The sequence below is a fragment of the Ambystoma mexicanum genome, chromosome 6p (assembly GCF_040938575.1).
Source record: "Ambystoma mexicanum isolate Mex_15411 chromosome 6p, UKY_AmexF1_1, whole genome shotgun sequence".
Lineage (NCBI taxonomy): Eukaryota > Metazoa > Chordata > Amphibia > Caudata > Ambystomatidae > Ambystoma > Ambystoma mexicanum.
In genome coordinates this window covers 1,488,992,925-1,489,015,237 of record NC_090935.1, presented here as the reverse complement: position 1 = coordinate 1,489,015,237, position 22,313 = coordinate 1,488,992,925, and the positions used below count along the sequence as shown (strand labels likewise).

The following is a 22,313-nucleotide window of genomic DNA, read 5'->3' as shown; positions in this document are numbered from 1 at the left end:
CCCCTGTTCTCCCCAGACAAAGTTTCTAGACAAGTCCAATCTATGAAAGTCTTGTCAAAACAGGTTCACCCCTGTTCCTCCAAAACCATCAAGGATGACATTGACCCCATGGCTCCTGCTCTGGCCGACTTCTACAACCATTACTTCGCCACTGGAGTCTTCCCTTCCCCCCCTTAAGCACTCCCTTGTTTACTCTCTTCTTAAGAAACCCTCTGCATACCCGTCCTGCCCGGCTAACTATCGCCCATTCTCCATCACTCCTTTCCTTGTCAAACTCCTGGAGAAGCTGGCCATCTCCCAGCTTAATCTTCACACTGAATCTGTTGGTTGTCTCCATGACCATCAGTCTGGCTTCAGAGCTGCCAGAAGCACAGAAACTGCTCTCCTGAACATCCTTGAAGACCTGCTGTTCAACCTTAATTCCAACACCCCCTGTGTCCTCATCTTACTTGATCTCTCTTCTGCCTTTGATACAGTCAACCATACCATGCTGCTCAATCGTCTCCGTGATAACCTGGGTATGATCGATCAAGCCCTGGCTTGGCTGACTTCTTTCCTCTTTGACCGACCCTCCCAGGTCTAACTTGGGTCATTCCTTTGCTCATTCTCTATCTCTACCTGTGGTGTTCCATAGGTGTCTAACTAATTTAGACAACATTGCTTCTTCTCTGTCTCGAGTGCTGGATTGCAGTTTAATTCCTGGCCCAATGTCAATACACGAGGTAACTTTGCCTCCAATGCTGGGGAAGCCGGGTTCAAAAGGTGGTAACATTTTAAATCGGATGGATGATCTAATTGGTCCAGCCATATCAGTTAGCTCCACCTGGGACCATCTACAGAATGTTGCAAATGAAATTATATGAAACAAAAGGGGTGGCTCCTTCCACTAAACAAGTTAGAGACAATACATTACTGTTTGTATGTCTACTTAGTTATCAGAACAAGTTATACACAATGCTTCTGAAGTAAGCACAACATCCCTTGACTAGATAGTTCAAATGTAGACTCGATCCATACAAATATCAATGAGCATTGTTTTAATTCGTCCGTCTGCTTTATTAATTTTAGCAGATATTATTGTCTCTTTGGTAGACATGTGTATCAGGTATTAACACTTCATACCTTTAGACTGAGATAGTGAACAACATAATTTGAACACAAGTGCAATATTTACATATATTTTTGCAGACATGGGTATGTTTAGAATAGTAGTGTAGCATATTCCGCACTCACAAATACATTTAGATGTAGCCATATTCTTATGCGTGATACTATTTGGTGTTTGTCTGTTTATGCAGTCAGGCAAACCTTCTGAGCCCTATATGAGGTGTCAAAGTTTGGGTTCATCTAGATGCTCAGTTAGAGGACCAAACCATAGGTCTACGCCAGGAGGAAAAATAAACTTAAAGTTCGGGTGGACTTTATAGCCGGCTGCTGGCTGTGTCCACAGGCGTTTCGGCTCCTTGTTGAAAAGCCTTCTTCTGGGCCTCTGGGATAGTCTCTCTGTTGAGGGTCGGCTGGGGCAGTCGAGTGGGGGGGTTTCCTTCCTGCTCTTCAAGCTGCGTTGTCAACCATAGATAGTCATAGGTTTGGGTCCCAGAAAGTGGATGCTCTTGAGGGACCGTATGTGCACGGAGTCACTCGGTGCCGGTCTTGATTTACGGAGGGCGAAGTCTCCCTTGCGTGTCACCCGGCTGGGAAGCTGCGTTGAAGGCCAGCAGGGGTGAGCCTTGGGATCTGTAGCACAGAGGGACCGTGTGTGCTGGGAATCACTCGGTGCCGGTCTTGATTTACGGAGGGCGAAGTCTCCCTTGTGTGTCACCAAGCTGGGAAACTGTTTTGAAGTCCTGCAGGGGTGAACCTGGGGGTCTGTAGCACAGAGTCGTGTGTACTATCTTTGTAAAGATCCTCTGCGCTGGAGCTTTTTGTAGGGCAAACAGGAAAGCAGGGAGTGCTGCGTGGGCTCACAACACACGCGCACCGGCAGGCCAAGGACACAGCTCCTTTGGACAGAAACGCCAACTCCCGCAATGCAGAAGCAATTGGCAAATCGCGCCGCACTCCCTCCTTTCTTTCCTGTCACTCTCTGGCCGCCATTCCTTGGCCCTCTTCCTGCTCCCACCTGTGAGGCTAAGAACCTCGGGGTCATCTTCGACTTTTGACTCTCATTTTCTCCTCACATCTCTGACATCTCTAAGAAGTCAAACTACCAACTGCACCTCCTCAGAGGTATTCTACCTTTCCTCTCCTTTCCCCAGAAGCTCTCTGTCTCTAGATCTCTGCTTCTCTCTAGGCTAGACTACTGCAAAAGCCTCTTTCTAAGTCTGCCTGCTTCTACTCTCTGGCCCTCTGCAACTCATCCAAAAAAGGACTGCAAGTCTTGTCCTTGGCCTCAAGCCCAGGGATCGTATCTCTCCAGCACTGAAATCTCTGCATTGGCTCCCAGTGGTTGCAAGGATTACGTTCAAGACCCTCTGTATTGTCCACAAGGCCTTCTGGGGCCTGGGTCCTCAATAACTCCAACTCTCTCTTTGTAAATACCTTCCTACTCTAGCTCTTCGCTCCTCCACCGCAAACTCCTTCAGCGTCAGTCGCTTCTCCAAGCAACAAGTTGGTGGTAGATCTCTTTCTTTGGCTGGGGCCTCCCTCTGGAACAGCCTCTGGAACTTGAGGAGAACCATCTGCAGTTCCGGAAGCACCTCAAGACCGTCCTCTTTGCTTCTGCCTTCTCTCTTCCTCTCCCCTGCTGATTTCCTGTCTGATACTGAACTGGTCACCTGGCTACCCTCTGATTTCGGGCCAAGGTCCCTGCCCGTCCATTTGCACAACTGCACTACCTCCCAGCAACCCTTGCGCTTGGGTCTGTATCTGCAACTCTACAGTCCACCTACATGCACTTTTGGACACCTGCTGTCTGCACTAACCCTTGCACCTGCCACCTGCTGGCTGCACTTCTTGTTATTGTTTTGATCCCATGTACAGCACTGCCCCCTCCCCTTTCCTCTGGCACGTTTCCCCTCTCCTCAATCTCAATGTCAATTGGCCTAGTAAGATCATTGTTTCTGTTCTCCCTCTGTTCCCCCTTCTTTGCCTCGTCGCGCCTTGAAACACTTGTGCATCGGTGCGTTACAAATGCCGAATAATATCATATCATATATGCTGAACTGAGGAAGAGATGGCTTTAAACAATCTTTTAAAATATCAAACACATTTCTCAGCTGATGCATATGCATTATGCAAAATGACTGACCACAAAGCCCTGACATTTGTAGTTTTTAGCTATCTAAATAACGCCAGGAGAATCTGAGTCAGATTAAAAGGTTGAATCGATTGAAGAATGTCATATTTACACATTGATATCAACTTTTTCCTTATGATGTCATATGTTAAACCATGTAGCGTGTGTTTTTTAACATCGTAAAGATGTGACATTTCTAGTTTCTAGCCATTTAGATATGATCTGGAGAATTTGGAAAAGACTAGAACGCTGAATCAATTGAAGATCGCCGTGCTAGCATAATTAGTTAATTTTTTTACTTTCCTAATGAATAATGTCGTTGGTTTTGAATACCAGGTTTGAAATGATGTAATGGCTACTTTTTTTAAAACAGCTGGATGTGTTTTTGTACTATGCTTTCATGTGCTTCGACCAAAACAAAGATATGGATTGATTGATTGATTGATTGATTGATTGATTGATTGATTGATTGATTGAATAATCTGTAGATCCGCCAAGAAAGTCCTTTGTATCAGCAGTAGTAGAAAGGGGCATGTGTAATCTGGTTATTGTGTTTTACTAAAGCATAGCAAGTGTGTACTATAGGAGCAGGTGGATTCCTCCTGTTGCCCCAATGCTCTATTTTTAAAAACAGTCTGGTTAGGATGTGTTATGTAGTCTAGTATATGTAACACACAATGGCCCTCATTACGACCCTGGCGGAATCCGAAAAACGATGGCGGAAATGTAATACCGCCATCGAATACCACCCGTTGCGATCATGACCCGTCACCGTAAAGTACGATGCCATTAGCGACACCGTAGTGAACGCCAACGCTAACTGCACCAAGTACGCGCACACGCGCCTTGCAAAACCGCAATATCCGCCATGGCGCAACGGTACGCGAATGCTGACCCCAGCGGACATTCACTTAACGCCATCAAGCATGGCGGAAAGTACCATTCCGCCATGGCGAGAACTACGGCATCGCAAACCAACCGTAAATGGCCCTACTGAGTGCCTGTACTCCACTCCCTGGCCACATTGCACAACTCCTCGTAGGCGCAATGTAGTCACACCATGCAACAAGTGAAATGCACAAGTCACCCATGCATGCCAACGAACAAATGCATGCAGGGGCCCCAAGTGCCCTGTGAGTGGCCATCCACATTTGGCAAGACACCATTGCCGTACTGATGCAGCACAGGCATCTGAAGGTGCAAGTACACCAAAATGAACTGAAAATCCCATGAGACAAAACAACAACAGTCCCCCATCGGTTGCCACCAGTGTAAATCAAAATTCAAAGCAGTAACCTGAGGGAGACTGCACCAGCCCTGTACACTTGCCAGTAGTCAAACCAACCATCAGCATAAGCACGTACCACACAACTGTACCCAGAAGCCGGAACCCAATGCAGATCACCTCACAATACATCGCGCCACAAATCGGAATATGCCACATTACTAGCAAAGAATAACGCTACACGGTTAATATCTGAATATAAATTTAATGCACATCAAAATCACCAAGCCCATACAGCCATTTGAACATAAACTCCCAAATGATCATCATTACTGTGGGCTGCATCCGCAATAAATGACCAGCTTCCCCTTGTGTGACGCCCTCTACCTTCATGGTACACAGGGGCTACATCAACGTCCAAAAAGGCAACATGGAAGCGCCTAGGACCGCAGGGCCGTCCCATGAAGTAGGCACTAGTCCAGCTGGAAGGTAGGTATGCTGCTCCTAGCCACTAGTACTGCGTAAGGGCATGTGGCCCATTGGCGATCGTCCCATAAGATCGTAATGGTGCTCCACTGATTAACTCGAAGCTGCAGGTGTCGACTGTAGAAGCCATCTGCAGGAGTGGCGTACAGATGGCAGTGGCAGAAGGGGAGGAGATACCTGTCACCCAAATGAAAAAAATAATAGTATGGGCATCCGAACTTCATATGTATTACTCACTTCATTCAACACACCAAACCTACAACCATATGCATGCTAGCCCACTCATAAGGATCAATTGCACCCAAAAATCACTTGCGAATCATAACGACATAAATCGAGGTGAATACACTATTACAAACGAGTGTCTGTGTGCATGCGCCTGTCAGAACAGGATCCATCAGATGGGATTATCAACGTGCATTGACACAAGTGATTGAAGGCGCGTCGAGACAGGGAGGCTTCAACAAGGGCAGACAGACGATGGTCCCACTATGGCAGCCTTGCATCACATAGCGCAGGGGAAGGGGATAGATTCCAAATAGCCATGTACATGGCAGACTCCCAATTAAATCATCTGTCCATGCATCCATTCATCATTCCCTCATCCCGGTATGAAAACTCCTGAATATTTACTCACATAACATTCGAAATTTCCATTGAGTCTGTGGTAATGCAGTCTTCAAAATCCACTGTGCTCCTGCCCGGATTCCTTGTGTAGTGAAGTTACATGTATTTGGGAACGTCCTGACTTATCGTCCACTACGCTATAGCGCATCCCATCCAAATCATATCAATCATTGCATTCCCGTCATGGGCCCTGTCCCAAGGACATTCAACAATAGAAAGTTATATTTCCAGTCAGACCTGTGGGCATCTCCACGCCGCTAGTTGAAAACCGAAAGCGCTGTCCTTTGAATTCCTAATTTGCAACATCACGTCGAAAAGGCATCTGTGAACGCTTGTATTCACAAATACATCTATGTAGTGCGGCTGTGTGTGAAAATGGTAACTGGCCTCAATCACTAATGGGACTCCCCGCCCGTCGGTGAACGTCGGTACAGTGCTGCATGAGGGTCCACCGTTGATCGAGCACTACATTCCACTGACCCTTCACAAGTCTGCTCGCGAATGCAAATATAGTATGTGCAACAATGGGACCATAGCAGAATTAACATATAAACCAATATTTCACTGCCATCGGGATTAAGAACATGAATGTAAATGCAAGATGCCATGCGTCGAATTGCAGCGTCGTGTGCGGGACGTGCTCGCACGAAAGGCATTGCAGCTGACACAGGTGGAATGAATCACCACAGGTGAAGGCCATACAGCCTGAAAACACATAAATTGCACACCCAACCCCCTCCCCCAACCACACCCACTCCAGAATGCTACCGGCAGGACTAGCGATGTTGGGCCTGGGGGACCTGATTGCACTGCAAGTACTCCAACTTCAAGAAGAAGACGAACGCCAACTACTACAACAACCGGCCGCACAGAGGAGACGCAGGAGGAGGAGGAGGAGGAGGAGGGCAAGGCATGGCCAGCAAGCCCCACCAGCACAGCCACTACCACCACCCAGGCAGCCCGCAATCCCACGCCTCTGAGCTAATCCGTTCAACCTCACAGCTGAGCAGATCCACACCCTCTACCGTTTGGACCGGGACACCATAACCGCCATTGTCGACATGACACACGCTGACCTTGTCAGCATGATAGATAGCCCAACCGCCATCCCACCCCTACTGAAGGTGGTGTCTGTACTCCACTTCCTGGCCACAGGCACCTACCAGCACACAGTCGGACATTTGCATGGCATTTCACAGCCACTATTCTCACGGACACTATTCCAAGTGCTTGATGCCCTCCTGAAGCACTCAGACGACTACATCGCTTTACCACGCTCGGAGCAGGAGATTACAAACACAAAAGTGGGATTCCATGCACTTGGCGGCATACCGGGTTGCATTGGTGCCATCGACTGCACCCATGTGGAATTGGTTGTCCCACATGCCATGGAGGCCCAGTACCGCAACCGGAAACAATATCATTCTATCAATGTACAAATGGTGTGTGACTCCAACAGGATCTTTACACATTGTTGTGCCCGATTTCCAGGATCAACCCATGATTCTATGGTCTTGCGGAACTCTACAATACCACGCTACATGGAGCGACACGCAGGGCACCGATCCTGGCTACTCGGTGAGTCTCATTTAATGCATGAGTATGTGGGGTAGGTGATGCGTGAATGACCTGGCAGGAAGGGGGGGGGGATGCGTACGTAGCAATGACATTCCACAAACATCCTTTGTTGTCCACATACAGGTGATGCCGGGTATCCACTGAAGAGATGGCTCCTTACACCAATCCGGAACCCACAGGACCAGCATGAGGAGGACTACAACCATGCCCACTCACGTACCCGTGTGGTCATAGAACAGGCATTCGGCCTACTGAAGGCTCGTTTCCACTGCCTCAGCAGGTCTGGCGGGGCACTCCTGTACCGCCATTTGAAGGTTGCAAAGATGGTCATGGCATGTGTCATGCTACACAACATGTGCGTACGTAGGAATGTGGCCATGCCCCCCGACGCAGAACTGCAAGCACCTGAAGATGGTCATGATGAGGGTGGGGATGTGGCAGCACCTCAAGGGGTCCGCGAGGCACAGGAGGCCCGTGAATTACGTCAGAATATCATAGATGCATGCTTCTAATACTCACGCCTGGTGGCTGTTACATGGACACGGGACTTGTGGCACTGTGTGTGTCTGGAACATGCACAATGTGGACTGTACGCCAAGATAGGCCTCGTACACAAAGATCAATGTCCACACATCTCATTGGATGAATATGAAGAATTGTATTGCAGATGTGAATTGACATTACACACCCAATCGACCCGCCACCCAATGAAGCACAACACACCCCCTCCACCCTCCTACCTCCCCCACGAACACCAGTGTCCAAAGTCGCTCATTGTCAGTGGGCAGACGCTATTGCAAGCCCCCTCTACGGGTATCAGGGGCACCCCTACCTGTGGAGCGCCGGTTCCTCCCAGATCTACGTTGGGGGCTGCCCTGGACGGAACTTGCAACGGATGATGTCTCTGCCTGCTCACATCCATGCATGTCCCTAAGGGTTTGTGAGAGCTCAGTGAGCACACGGCGCACAGCGGCAAGTTCACCACATACGTCTTTGGACGTCGCATGCAGTTCCCCCCTCAGGCTCTCGGTGCTTCTCTCCATTTGTCCCCTCAGGCTCTCGGTACTTCTCTCCATTTGTCCCCTCAGGCTCTCGGTACTTCGCTCCATTTCTGCCCTAAGTGTCTCAGTAGATGTTTCAATGGCTGCCTTAGAACCCCCACATTCAGCAGCATGCTCCTTGAAGAGCGTGGCCAGTTGCTGCTGTTGCACAATCATCTGCTCGAGGGACTGTTGCCTCTGCTGGGCCATGCCCATTTGCGGTGGTGTCACAGAGGGGCTGGACGCCTCATGTTGCCTTGCCACAGGCCTTGTGGGGGTTTGCCAGTCGTCGTCTTGTGGGTGCCTCTGCGTGGTTTCCTCATGGTGTACGGGATGATACAAACAGGGGGATTGAGACAGGTCATGGATGAGTCCTACTTCGCCAGCACCGTTTTCTGTGTCGGAGCATGCTGGCATGAATGCAGTGTCACCTAGGGTGCTGCTGCCACCAGAAGCAGTGCCTTCTGTGTCATCCATTGGGGGGACCTGTGGTGCTGCTGTTGTGGACATGCTGGCTGCTGGGGTGCCTGTTGGAGTCCCCTCCAGTGTGCTGCCACTCGATTTGTGCTGCTGCCGTGTCTTGATCCGTGCAGCTGAGGTGGAGGGTCTTTGGCCGTTGGTCTTGGCCCTCTTTGCAGGTGTGCTGGTAGGGGTGTCCTGAAGCTCGTCGTTTGAATCGGACCCTGTGGTGGAGTAAAGGAGGGCGAGCGTTATTTATGGGTCTGTGGTAATTGTAATGGCAATGTATCACATGCATTGGGGTGGTACCTGGGGGTGATTTGGGTCAGGGCCTTGGAGGTGGTCTCATTTTTGTGTGGATTGGGGATGCAGTTATTTTGCAGTCTGCAGTTAGGGTGTGCATGCTGCACATGTAGAGTGTGTTTTTGGGATTTTTAATTATTTATGTATTTAATCTGACTTTTAAAGGGCGCTGTCATGGCAATGTATGTGGTCGTTCTCCTGGACATGTGTTTCTATTGCACTATGGGGACACATGGTACTTCACATGGTTGGTAATTGTGGATTTAGCATAGTTTTATTTGGCCCACCTACCTGATTCTTCGGATGTCTGCACTCCTTTCTCCATCCCTCCGACTCCCTCTATACTCTCCATTCCAATGGTGGAGGCACAGATTTCTTCCCAGGGGGTCAACTTGATGGGTGATTCCGATCCTCCCCCGGTAGCTGTGGCAATGTTCCGGTTGGCAGAGAGTATGCTCCGGACGCGTATCCGTAGGTCGTCCCATCGCTTTCTGCATTGCTGTGGGTTGCAGGGTGCGGTCCCCACCGCACTTACCCGCTGTGCCACCAGGGCCCATATGGCCTTCTTGTTCGCAAGTGCCGTCCTCGTCATTTGCGTCGAGAAGACGACGGCAGCATTCTCCTGGAGGGTCTCTGTGAGCACGGTGAGTTCCTCATGGGAGAAGTGGACCTGCCGCTTGCGATCGCACGCTTTTTTAGCAACTTTTCCCATATTTATTTTTTTGAATGGGGTGGCTAACGGGTTGGGATGTGTCTCAGGGTCGGTTTTTCAATGGTTGTGTTGGGATTCGGATTTTATGGGTGTACGGCGTGCTGTTTCCCGTTCCGGCCCCATGTTTTTACTTCCGTTTCCGTATATTTACGGTGACCGTAGTTTGCGCTGACCGGTCATTACAGTGACCGCTGAGATGGGTGGCGGAATTGCACCTAGGGCGGCGTACGACGGCGGTAAGGGGCGTTTTGGGGTCATTTCCGCCGTCGCGGACTTTGCACTTCCGCCATGGCGTAATGCTCGTGCCCGATGGGTCGGAATCAGCCGCACTTTGCTCCATCGTGCAGTGGCGGAAACGCTGTTTGCGCTATGATGGTCATGTCAGTTACTTTCCGCCAGGGTCGTAATGAGGGCCAATGTATGTTACTCTACAATTTGTATAACTCTTCATAGCACACATCAGATAGGCAAACACACACAGCTCTCAAGTGATTCATTTGGAGAGCCTAGCAGAGACCTTCCAAATATTCCTCCAAGCCAATACAAAGTTCATATTGGATCAGCATTTTAGTTTTAGAAGACCTCATTATTACACTTAGGCCCTCCTTACGACCCTGGCGTTGGACCATGGTGCTAATAGCACCATGGTCCATGCTGGTAACTTACCGACTCCGCCATGGCAGAATGGGGAATTACCGCCCCATTCCGAGGTTGGCGGGGCGGTAATTCCCCATGCCGCCATGGGCCTTCCCCATTCCCATTTTTGCCCCATAGGGCTCAATGGGAATGGGGAAGGCGCTAAGTACGGTGCCGCAAATTGCAGCACCGTACTTAGCACCAAGGTCCCTTTGCGGGTTGGTTTTTAACGCCTGCAAAAAGTCTCCAACCCGCAAAGGGACCTCGTAATCAGGCGTTAAGGGTTTAAAGGCGCCGCCACCTTTTACGGCGCCGTTAACCCCTTAACGCCTGGGTTGTAATGAGGGCCTTAATGTATAAGAATGAAAAACAGCCCTGTGTCCTTTTCCACATCCTCCATCCATGTTGTCAGTTCAGAAGCTCCTGCCCAGATTAGAACCGCTCCAGTCCTCACCAAAATCTGCAGCTCAACATTTGCATTGTAAAGTGTTACAGTGGCTGTACAAACATCCAGATTCTAAGGTGTGGTTCAAGGGTCTTTATTGAAAAAAATATCAGGTATCAGGATTTCTCAATCTTTTGCGCCAGTGCTGAGTACAGTAGTGGGCAGTTACTCTCTCATCATCCCGAGGACTGCTGCCACCCTAGCCAAGGCATACCTGCATTCCAGTGTGGTAGTGAGAGATAGGTAACCCCTCCTATCTGAAAGCTGCCTAAGGTGAGGGCTTTAAGGCAGTAACCTTCTCTATCCGACTAACTCCAGAGTTCTTCTAAGGTGTTCCCTATCCTACCACTCTTCTGATCAGTTTATAGAAGATTCTCATTGTAGTGTTCCTTCCCTGATGATTTTACTCTCCACATTATTCTACTCTTGACCTTCATCCCACTCTCTAGTTCTCCTTTTCTATCTCCACCCAAACTCCTCTGATGTTCTCCACTTTTCTGCCTCCACTCTAACTTCTCCTGCATCTCCCTTCTGTCCTTTTGCCTCTCACCTATCCTCTCTCCCCTCTTGCACTCTATTTCTACACCAAGACCCTTTCACTCAATCCACAAAACACTAACTCTCAGCCTCACTCCTACAATCTGGTATCACTCGCTCACTACCAACACCTCACCCTTAATAACCTTCTGCCACAATCTCCTCAATCCTCTGCAACACAGTACTTCCTCCATCTCATCTACTGGTCTGCCTCTTCACTTCCTGGCCCCACCCGAAGGCCCCACCCTCACTCTGTTCTTCAAGGGTTTGTCTTTGATACCCCTCCCTTGCTATTATTTTCCTTCCTCCTCCACTCCATTGGTTTGGTGCACCACCTGAATCTCTGGAACAATCTATGGTGGGTCTTTTTCTCCTGAGGACGGCTTTCACATTGAAAGCCCCTTTAGACCCCATCCCCTTCTTTCACACAACATTTGAATTCTGTGTTGGGTTTCAGACACTGCAGCGCATGTTTGGTTTGTCTCTGCTATCTTCACATGCCGCAGGAAGTGTATTTAATTCAGCGCAGCTCTGCTAATGCAGGTGCTTTAAAAACATTAGGTGGTCACTCTCTCCAGTTCACGGCAGTCTCTGGCAAGACGTACTGATCTTTGTAATTCTGAAATGAGACAAACAGAACTCGGGCCAGCAATGGGGCTGAATGGTGTTAGATCCGCCTTGCGTCCCGCTACGCAGTGACGCAAGGTGCCCAAATAAAGGCCCCGCCCCCGCACCGCAGAAGAAGTTCCGGGGCAAGGCAGCAACACAAAGGTGTCCGTGTCTTTCATTGCTCCTGCCGGAGCCACGCAGCAAGGCCCACCCAGGCGGGCCTACTTCTCCCTGCTTCCCGCCTACGCTTCGGCCGGATGCAGGGATACAACACTGGCGATGAGGAAGCGAACGTTACACCACGCGTGCCGCCGCCGCACAGCTTCGTTTGAAGCCGCAATCAACACAAAAAAAATTTGGAAACACGGTGGGGGTCACACAAAACCCCCGCACCAAAAAAAACATTTTTTTCTCTTTCTTGGGGAATTGTCATCATTCCTCCTACATCCTCTAACTGCAACGTCGGACTGGCTCCACGACACAGCTACACAGAGCCAGAGTCCACCTGCACCACGCAGTGGAAATCAAAAGGGAGAAGAGGCACCCCACCAAGCCCAGCACGTGGACACACGAGTGGAAAGCCGAGGACTCCCACAGGGGCACACCAGGGTGAGACAGCTATCCCCACAAGTGCGCAAGTGACTCTCAAAACATGGCGACAGGCACATCCACCCCCAGGCCCGGCACACCATCCAGAATGGCCGCAAACCTGTTGTTGTCCACGTCACAAGCTCACCCACAAGGTGGTTCATCGGTAGCACTCCATCCGTTTGACCCCTACACTGACTCATTATCAGTTGGCCCTAGATGGCAATTGTGGCTACAAAAGTTTGAGATGGCAATGGAGTGTAAAGACATTACCACCGCAAGGCAAATGAGGTCGCACCTATTGTTAAACGTGGGTGATGAAGTATTACGCATCTTCAATTCACTGACTATCGATGACGGCCTTGATGCCTACCAGCAAACGAAGGATGCCCTATCTCCCCCCTTTCTACCCCAGCTCAATCCAGATTACAAGACATTCATATTCTGCACAACCATCCAGCTGGAGGAAAAGACGTTGGACGCCTATCACACCAGGCTCCGGAAGCTGGCAATCTCATGCGAGTTCACGGACATAGAGAAGGAAATCAGACGACAGCTCATAAATGGAATCCAATCAGAAAAACTGAGGAGAATGGTGCTGAGTGAGAAGGGCATTTCCCTCACCTGAATCCTTGAACTGGGCCGCCAGAGAGAACTAGCACACGCCAGGGCAGCACACATGGGTACGACCCTCCAGAAACTACAGCCGGCCCTCACATCGGCCTCCATGGCCCAGATAACAAATCGCCAGCCCATGAGGGAGGAGACCGGTCGTAACTACTTGCACCCCAAATGGCAGTTCCGAACCCTGGGACCCACGGAATGTGGGTGGTGTGGAGGGCCTCACCACGGAAGACGCAACTGCCCAGCTCAAGGCACCACATGCGGCACATGCGGCAGGAGAGACCACTATGCCAAGGTATGCAGGTTGTCAGGCATGCAACAGCAGACACCGCAAGCACCCCAGGACAGGAGTGGGGGAAAGAAGAAGAAACAGGCCAACGCCCGGCGGATCGAAACCACGAACTCTTCCACGAAGGAAGAAAGAGAGGACGCAGCACAGGTCCAACAGGCCGCCGCGAATGAGAAGTGGAAGAAAGGAAGGAAAATCTATCTGGTGTCAGCCCTCAACCATGGAAACACCACGCCAAAGAGGAAGCTGAGACGATGAAAATGCCAGGTGGCGGTCCAGGGCCAAAACATACTGATGACCATAGATACCGGAGCGTCTGTGAACGTGATGCCACTGACCACGTTCAAGACACTACTGCCCCCGCCGGACATCAAGGCAACAGACACGCTACTATTTGCATACGGGTGCCAGACCCCACTGCCCATCGTAGGCAGGTTCCAAACCACCATCAGCCACGGAGAAAAGTCACTGCAATCGAAAAACTATGTGGTAAATGCGGGCATCGAATGCCTCCTGAGTGGCGATACAGCTGAGGACTTAGGGCTGGTAAGCTTCATCTGCGAAGTGAACAACTCACAAGAAGTCGAGAACGTGCTGGAGAAATACCCAAACCTTCTCAAGGGCATAGGATGCTTGAAGGTAAAATCGATCAAACTACTCATCGATGAGTCAGTCCAACCAAGAGCAGTGCGACACAGAAGGACGCTGTTCCACATCCGCAACCAAGAGGAAAAGGAGCTAAGGGCGCTGGAGAAAGTGGGCATCATCGAGGAAGTGATGGGGCCCACGCCATGGGTGTCTCCCATGGTTGTCACGAAAAAGCCAAGCAAACCCCGGGAAGGTCCGAATATGCATAGACATGCGGCTACCCAACGCAGCAATCAAGCGGGAGCGCCATATCACCCCGACCCTGGATGAGATAGTAGCAGACCCGGGTCCAAGGTATTTTCAAAAGTCGACCTGAACGCCAGTTATCATCAGCTGAAACTGCATCGGGACTCCCGGTACATAACGACATTTTCAACTCACATTGGCCTACGCAGGTACAAGCGCCTGAGTTCTGGAATCTCCTCAGCTGCCGAGGTCTTCCAGCAAACAATACAGGAGGTGATCCGAGACATACCGGGCGTCTTAAATGTCAGCGACGACATATTGATTCATGCCAGCAACAAAGAGGAACACATGAGAAGGCTCCACATGCTACTCGGCAGGTTGAAAAGCTCAGGCCTGACAATACACAAAGAAAAATGTGAATTCCTGAAAGATGAAATCTCATTCTTTGGGTACACGTTCAATGGTACAGGCATCTCAGCGGACCCCCAAAAAGTGGCGGATATCGAAGCTGCTACAACCCCCACCATTCCAAAGGAAGTGCACGGTTTCTTAGGAATGGCCACGTACAGTGGGAGGTTTATCCCAAATCTGGCCACGCTCTCGGAACCTCTTTGGGAACTCACAAAAACCAGCATGAAGTGGGAGTGGGGACCCGCTTGCCAAGAGGCGTTTGAGCACATCAAAACGTCACTATCAGCTGACACTACCATGTCCTATTATGACCCAGCACTTCCAACTGAACTGTACGTAGACGCCAGCCCCGTGGGCCTAGTGGTCATTCTCATACAGGTGACAAACACGGGAGAACGAATGCCGATTGCCTATGCCTCCAGGGCATTAACACCAACGGAGCAGCAATACTCCCACATCGAAAAAGAGGCGATTGCTGTACTATGGGGTTGCCGCCACTTCCATCTGTATCTGTATGGCCGGAAATTTAAAATGTACACAGATCACAAACCACTGATCCCCATCTTCACGGACACATCATCTCACTCCCTGGCCCAGATTGCCAAGTGGTTGCTGCACCTCCAGCAATATGACTTTGAATTGGCGTACCAGCCAGGCAGCAGCAATCCGGCAGACTTCCTCTCGAGAGATCCAAGAGCGGCAACACCAAAGGAAATCCACGTAGCAGAAGAGACGGAAGAGCACATCTGCCAGGTGATACACACCATGATGCCTCGAGCGATCAGCCTAGAGGACATAGTAGAGGCCACGCAAAGAGACCCATGCTGCGACCTGATTAAGGACACAATTATATCAGGGGAATGGAGGTCGTTCCTACGGAACATCCACAATAGAACAGCAGAAGCCAAAGAATTCCTCACAGGGATCTTCGCGGTCCGGCAGGACCTATCCATCACAGAAGAAGGACTCATCCTACGTGGAACCCGAATCATCATCCCGCTGAGCCTACAGGACAAAATCATGGCGTTGGCACACGAGGGCCACCAGGGGATAGTACAGCCAAAGCTCATATAAGGCACCGGGTGTGGTTCCCACAGATTGACGGCAAAGTCAAGCGGCTGGTCAGCACTTGCCTCCCATGCCAAATAACAGGGCCTCCGCCCAGTCCGGAGCCCATCCAGTCAGCGGTGCGAGGGTCCGCTAGATGGGACGCCATAAGCATTGACTTTTGCAAAGTACAGGAAGGCACACACCTACTGGTGGCAATTGACGACCACTCCAGGTACCCGGAGGTCGAGATTGTCAACTCCACGGCAGCAGAGGTCGTAATACCCATGATCGAGAAAATGTTCGTAACGCATGGACTACCAAGAAGAATCAGGAGCTACAACGGCCCACTCTTCACAGGGGAGGAGTTCAAAAAATACCTTAAGGAACTCAACATCAGATACCACCACATAATGCCGCGATGGCCGCAGGCAAACGACGATGTGGAACGCTTCATGCGGACAATCAATAAGGTACTACGCCTGTCGCGCGTCAACGCCAGCCCATGGCAGGTGGACTTATACCGATTCCTACGGAATTACAGGGTCACACCACACAGCACGACAGGAATACCGCCGGCAGTCCTGATGTGTGGCACAATCATCAATTCATCCATACCACATCACCCGAGCAGGAGCCCAGACACATTCAACTTCGAGCGCACCGAAACAAGGAGGACCGGAACTAACGCCCACATGAGCAACAAGAGGCGGGCCAGGCAGTCCGACCACCGAGTCGGTGATCAAGTGGTTATCCACTTGATCAAATCCAAAGTGGACACACGCTATGATGCAGCCCTGTGGACGATAAGTAGACGCCATGGCACTGTGATAACTGCAAGAAGGGGGCAAAGAGAAGTGACGAGAAATGCGTCATGGTTCAAAGGAGTGACGAGGAATTTGTGGACAGATGGCGAATCTCCCCCAGAAGAAGAAGAGGATCCGCCGAGGGACGATGGACAGGAAATCCCACGTGATGAAGGAAGCTTCGCTGAAGGAGCCGATGAACTGTGGGGCGAACCAGAACCAGGTGAGCAGGAAAATTAAGGTGAGCTACACGAGGTGACACAGGGGGCCATACCCAGGGGTGGAAGATATGGGTTAAGAACCACTACCCGGCCTCCAGCCAGAGTGAGAGACTATGAGTGGTAGAAAAGAAAAAAAAACACTAGTGACTAAATGAAAGGGGGCCAGCCCGTTGGCTGAGATGTGTGTATTTGTTTATTATTCAGTTATAATAAAGGAGGAATGTTAGATCCGCCTTGCGTCCTGCTACGCGGTGACGCAAGGCACCCAAATAAAAGCCCCGCCTCCACGCCGCGGAGGCAGTTCCTGGGCAAGGCAGCAACACAAAGTTGTCTGTATCTTTCATTACTCCTGCCGGAGCCGCGCTGCAAGGCCCACCCACGCGGGCCTACTTCTCCCTGCTTCCTGCCGACGCCTCGGCCGGATGCAGGGATCCAACAAACGGTATGGCGTGATTGACAGTGGCACCACATATATTTAACACTGCACCTGCAGGGGGGCAAGGACTGGGGTCCTCCCAACTCCCTCATCCTACCTCTGGGGCAGTGCTGGCTCTGAAAAAGACCCTGATAGACCTCATCCCCCAGTCTGGGAGCGGTCCCTGTTCAACCCAGAGGGGATCGACCCATGACCCTGTCACAGAATCCCCAGCCAAATGTAGCAAATATCTGAAAGGAGGTTAATGCAAATTGAGAAGCCCATGAGTGGGTAGAGGTTAAAGCTTAAAAGCATGTTGTCATCTGTTTACATCTTCCTTTATGTCCCCCCCACCAGAGACCCCATTTGTATGTAATCTCCTATCTAATCAGCGCACTTACCGAGCATGCACTACTGTGCAGGTGCCTTGGACACTCATTTGAATTCAAGCTACTGCCAGAAAGCTCCAGCAGTGCCTTTCTTAGTCAGTGATAGATAAAGTAACTGTCAGGATTGTGGGGATGGTGGTGAGTGCACAACCACAGAATGGTAAAAGGGGTACTGCTAGGGAACAAACAGTGTCAGTGTGACCGCTGTAGGGATTTGTAGCTTCTTTCATCACAAGAGAGCTCAGAAGCCCTGGAAATGTCCATGACCACCAAGCAGTACTTCAGTCCCCAAAATCTCTTTTGGGGATTCTGCTTAAGTCCTGTCTCCACATGCTCCGTGACGGTAATTGAGATGAAACGCCGATCTGCACAGGCTGCTCGGTTAAGTCTTGTAAAGTTGTGAAGATTCCTGGTTTACCTGTTGCCAGTAACTTCTGCGACCGCTGCTGTTCTTTGTTAGCAGCCATTTCCCTACAGCATCAACGAGCTGCTCACTCCGAAGACAGTTAACCACAGTCATTCCACCATTCAGGTGGTCCATATTTGTGCTCCATTTTGCAAACCTTGCTTCCTGATCATCCTGGGAACCCTCACTGAGGTTTCTAGGGCAGCAGATAGGTACACACACCTGAATTGAGTTGCCTTTCACACAGAGTGTCCATGCATGTGCTGTACCTTGTTGTACCCTTGGTTCTAGTCAAGCAGTCAAGCATTCTTTATTTTCTATTCTCTGGAGGCTGATTATGTTCTGCTATACACAGGATTTGTCTGTGAAGTAAGAGACCACTTCTCTGCAATTTGGCACTGTAATCAGGTTCAGAGAAATACCTAAACTCAGTGTAAGGAACTTGTTCCTTTAGGAATTGAGTTGCCCTATGCTTCGTGCTAACATGAAAAAATGGTGTTCTGCTACTTAATGTGCTATTTCTATGGAATTTTGTTTTGCCATGATATGTGCTAGCATTACATGTGAACTTGTGCTTGTGTTATGTTATGCTTTCTATTTCATTGGAGTGTGTTTTGGCCGAAGTGTGCTTTGGCTTAGCTAAAATTGTTAATGTGGAAACTAGCTTCTGTGAGTTTTCATGCTTTGTCACGAAAGTTCATCATTGTCTTCCTCGCCACTGGCAATCATTGGATGCACCCTAAACTCTGCTTTCATGTTCAGTCCACTAGAGAACCTCTATGCGCCCATTGCTTTAATTCTGCACCGCCTTTCAAGGACTTCAATTTCAGGAATTGCTTCTAGAAATCATTTGTTGTAGCCCACTTCCTGGTTTATTCTCTCCATTATGCTTGGCTCTTTCAAGACAGACATTGTTTCCTCTCTTTCATAGTTAATTTATTTGACTTCATTTGTGATGAGATATTATTTTGTATGAGTGGATATGCCTGGAAGTGATAATATTTATCAATCAATCATTTAGTTTATTTCGGATAATTGTATCCATAAACCAAACATAATAACAATGATGAAACCATCATCATAATCGTACAATACATCAAATAACTACATCCTAAAACCGCACAAAATCCAAAAATCCAAATACTTGTAATCAGGTATAATGTGCTAGAATAATTTCACATATTTTAGTCCCCCCATCGCAACCCCCAATAAGAAGCTCTCATTGCTGGCAAATGGTGCCTCAAGCCACTACCTCTAAAAATGCACAATAAAAACGATTTTCTTATAGCGTTATAAAAAGGATAAAATAATACCAGATGAATCAAAGTCTCAACTTCCCCACATAAGACACACCTGTTTAATTCTTCAATGGGACGTTTCCCCTTTTATTCGAAACTGCCCTAACTGGTAGGGCATTAAGTCTAGCTCTTGTAATGAAATCCTTTCTTAAAGCCCCGTGTTCACCGGACCATAGACCCTGATTGCGAAAGAGTGCGAGGAAGAGCCTTGCTGCAGCTTCTTGAATATGTGGGAGCTTTATGAGTTGGGATACAGGCGTGCCTAGATAGATGGAATTAGAATAGTTTAGACGCAAGAGGATGGTGGGCATGATTGTGGAGACGCTGTGGGGATAGGAGAGGTATAGGAAAATCTGCTTGTGGACGTGTAGGTGGAAGGTGGATGATCTGGAGACTGCATTGATGTGGCAGGAGAATGTAATGTCCAAGCTAATTGGGCATCCTAGGTTTTTGACTGAGGGGGATGCAAAGATGTGATAAGTTATTTATAACGTGCTTAATACCCAGAGGTTTCCAAGCGTGGACCCGGGGATCGAACCTGTGTTGTTCCGTGTCGTCTTGGTTCCAAGGCGAGCACGTTGCCCTTGAGTTATCCTCCCAAGACCATTGGGCATGGGCCCTAAGGCAGGCAGTCAAGGGGCAGGTTGGGGAAAGATCTGTTCTGCCACAGATTAGGATTTCAGTTTTCCCAGAGTTGGGGAGGAGGTGATTGCTTGTCATCCATAGGTCAATGTATGAGAGGCAATCTGCCAGATCTGGGATGGGTGAAAACAGGGATTTGGGAATCTTGGGGATGATCTGAGTGCCATCAGCCAATTGTGGGAGCAGAGGAGCACGCTGGAAGGGCGAGAGGTAGAGGTTGAAGAGGAGAGGATAAAGGGAGGCTGCCAGATAAGATGCAGTGGAGGCGGGCACCATAAATTACCACTTGGTAAAATAATTCTCCACTTTTTGTAGGCATTTCGATTTACAATAACTCCAGATTTCACATTCATAGCAACCGGTCGAGATTGCTTTACCCCCTACAAAGCATTAGCATATGCTCGACCAAACTATGCTTCCAGGTCTTTGCAAATCTAAAAATGCTGCCCACTATTTGCGGCATTTTGATTGTGTGCCTTGCAGTGTGGTCCAGCTAATTTAATCCATTGTTAAATCTTAGTCCAAGATAGTCAAAAGAAAAACAGGGTAAAAGCTGCTGACCATCTAAGACCACGGGCGGAAACTTGGCAGCACAGCGAAAAATGCACATTGCAAAGCATTTGGCCAGATTGACCTTCAAATGTCTAGCTTTCATGGAACATTCCTCCACCAAACCCTGCAAGGATATGCGAGTTCTGGCAAGGAGATGAGCATCAACAGCATAGCTGAGGATTGGCAATCTACTTGCGTCACAACGAGGAACGTCAGTTTGAGTAGCCTCTAAGTGGGATGCTAAAGCATTTACATAGAGGTTAAAAAGAATTGGAGCCAAAATTAACCCTGGCATACTCCTGATGTTTATTTTTTCACTATGTTTGCATTTTACTAAATTTTCAATGTTAACCCCAAATTTCCTAAGGGAAGAATTATGTTCATACTCACTAACTAAGTAATAACTTTAATCAAGTCGCTCTGTCCAGTCTGAACCTTGCAATTGGTAACCTCACACTAAACCTAATTCTAATCTTCATACTATACCTAATTTAAACAGTTTTAGGTAAAAGCATATGTGCTCAAACAATGTCAGTCCAATCTAATTACTTATAGCAAATGAAGGACTGCAATGAAATTCTCCATGGTCCCGTGGCCAGATTGATTTTTGCCAATCGCCGAGCAGCTTCAATTTACCTAAAAAGGTGCGGGATATATGATGTGGAAGAAGAATGTTTTGCTGTTCTATAAAGTAAATTTAATTGCAACCCTCTTACATTACAGGTAAGCAATTCATTTTAATTGTAATTTCGAGTATTACTGCCCACGGTGATGCGCATTTGTAAATGAGCCGAAAGTTTATTTTTCTAATGTGATGCTTATGTGCTTAAAATGAAAGATAAAGACCTTCTTTGTGTGGCATGTTGCTGATCACAAACTAAACTGCTTTAATTTGTTTCTTTCCACATAAGTCAACGAGTGGGGATGAGATTTTTGGACTTGAAGACTTTATTGCCATGGAAAATGAACTAGAGTAAGTATTCAATTAATTCCCAGTTCTACTTTTTCTGCTCTTTGCATGTTTGAAGGATGAGTGAATAATCATTTGTCTCTGCTACCTAAAGCCCACTAGCCTTGTTGAAATTGTATTTTATCCACCCCTGAATTAATCCACTTTAATCTTACTTTTAATTAGATATGGGCACATTATATTTTATTGTTAACCTCAGAAAACTAGTAGACATTGTGTTCAAATGGAAGGCCCTATTTCATAACTCCACCCAGGTTACTGACATCTACAGTATGTGACACAAAGGAGCCGTTGATGGGTGCCACCCCTATTATATGCTAAGACTGAACATTGGTGACAACATGGGTTTAGTGACACAGATTCTTTGAAGTCAACCTTCAGCCTCAAGTGGTTCTCGAGGTGAACATGGCTGTTTACATTTGTATTTAATATAGTCCTTAAATCAAGAGGTGTCCCAATTCATGTCTATAGTTTTATGTATGCTTGCACTATTCCTTTTTAGTTTTGGCTATTAGGTGGTGCTGAAAGCTTCGGGGATAGATACACATTGATAACCAACAATGCTGTTTTTAAATTTCCATTAATACCACTTATCTCAACCCCTAGGGCAGACACCATTTCATTAGTGCACCATACTTCACGTGAGCTCAATCTTGGACTAACCCCTATAATCAGTCCTCCTGACAGTCTCCCTCTTTTACCCTTCTTAGCCAGCAGGTGATACAAATGGAATCCTTCAAAATATACAGGTCAATCGAGCCAGGTCTCCTGCAGCATAAAAATGTCTGTGGCCAACAATATAGCCATGGATCCTTCCTTATTAAACAAATGTCTGTGCCCACGTGTATTCCAACTGATTATTTTGGTGGGTCAACACCCGTCAACATTATCCTGCAGGGTAGCCACAATCCCCGTTTCCCTCCCAT

The 22,313-nt window shown here is 48.6% G+C and overlaps 1 protein-coding gene across 1 annotated transcript in view; it reads left to right on the top strand.

Moving 5' to 3' along the window:
* LOC138511076 (trichohyalin-like) overlaps positions 1 to 22,313 on the top strand; it is a 3,831,204-nt gene that overhangs the window by 3,010,395 nt on the left and 798,496 nt on the right. Inside the window, exon 27 of the mRNA XM_069626576.1 lies at positions 21,329 to 21,390. Within this exon, the coding sequence (XP_069482677.1) occupies positions 21,329 to 21,390 (62 nt within the window). The remainder of the gene's footprint in view (positions 1 to 21,328; positions 21,391 to 22,313) is intronic.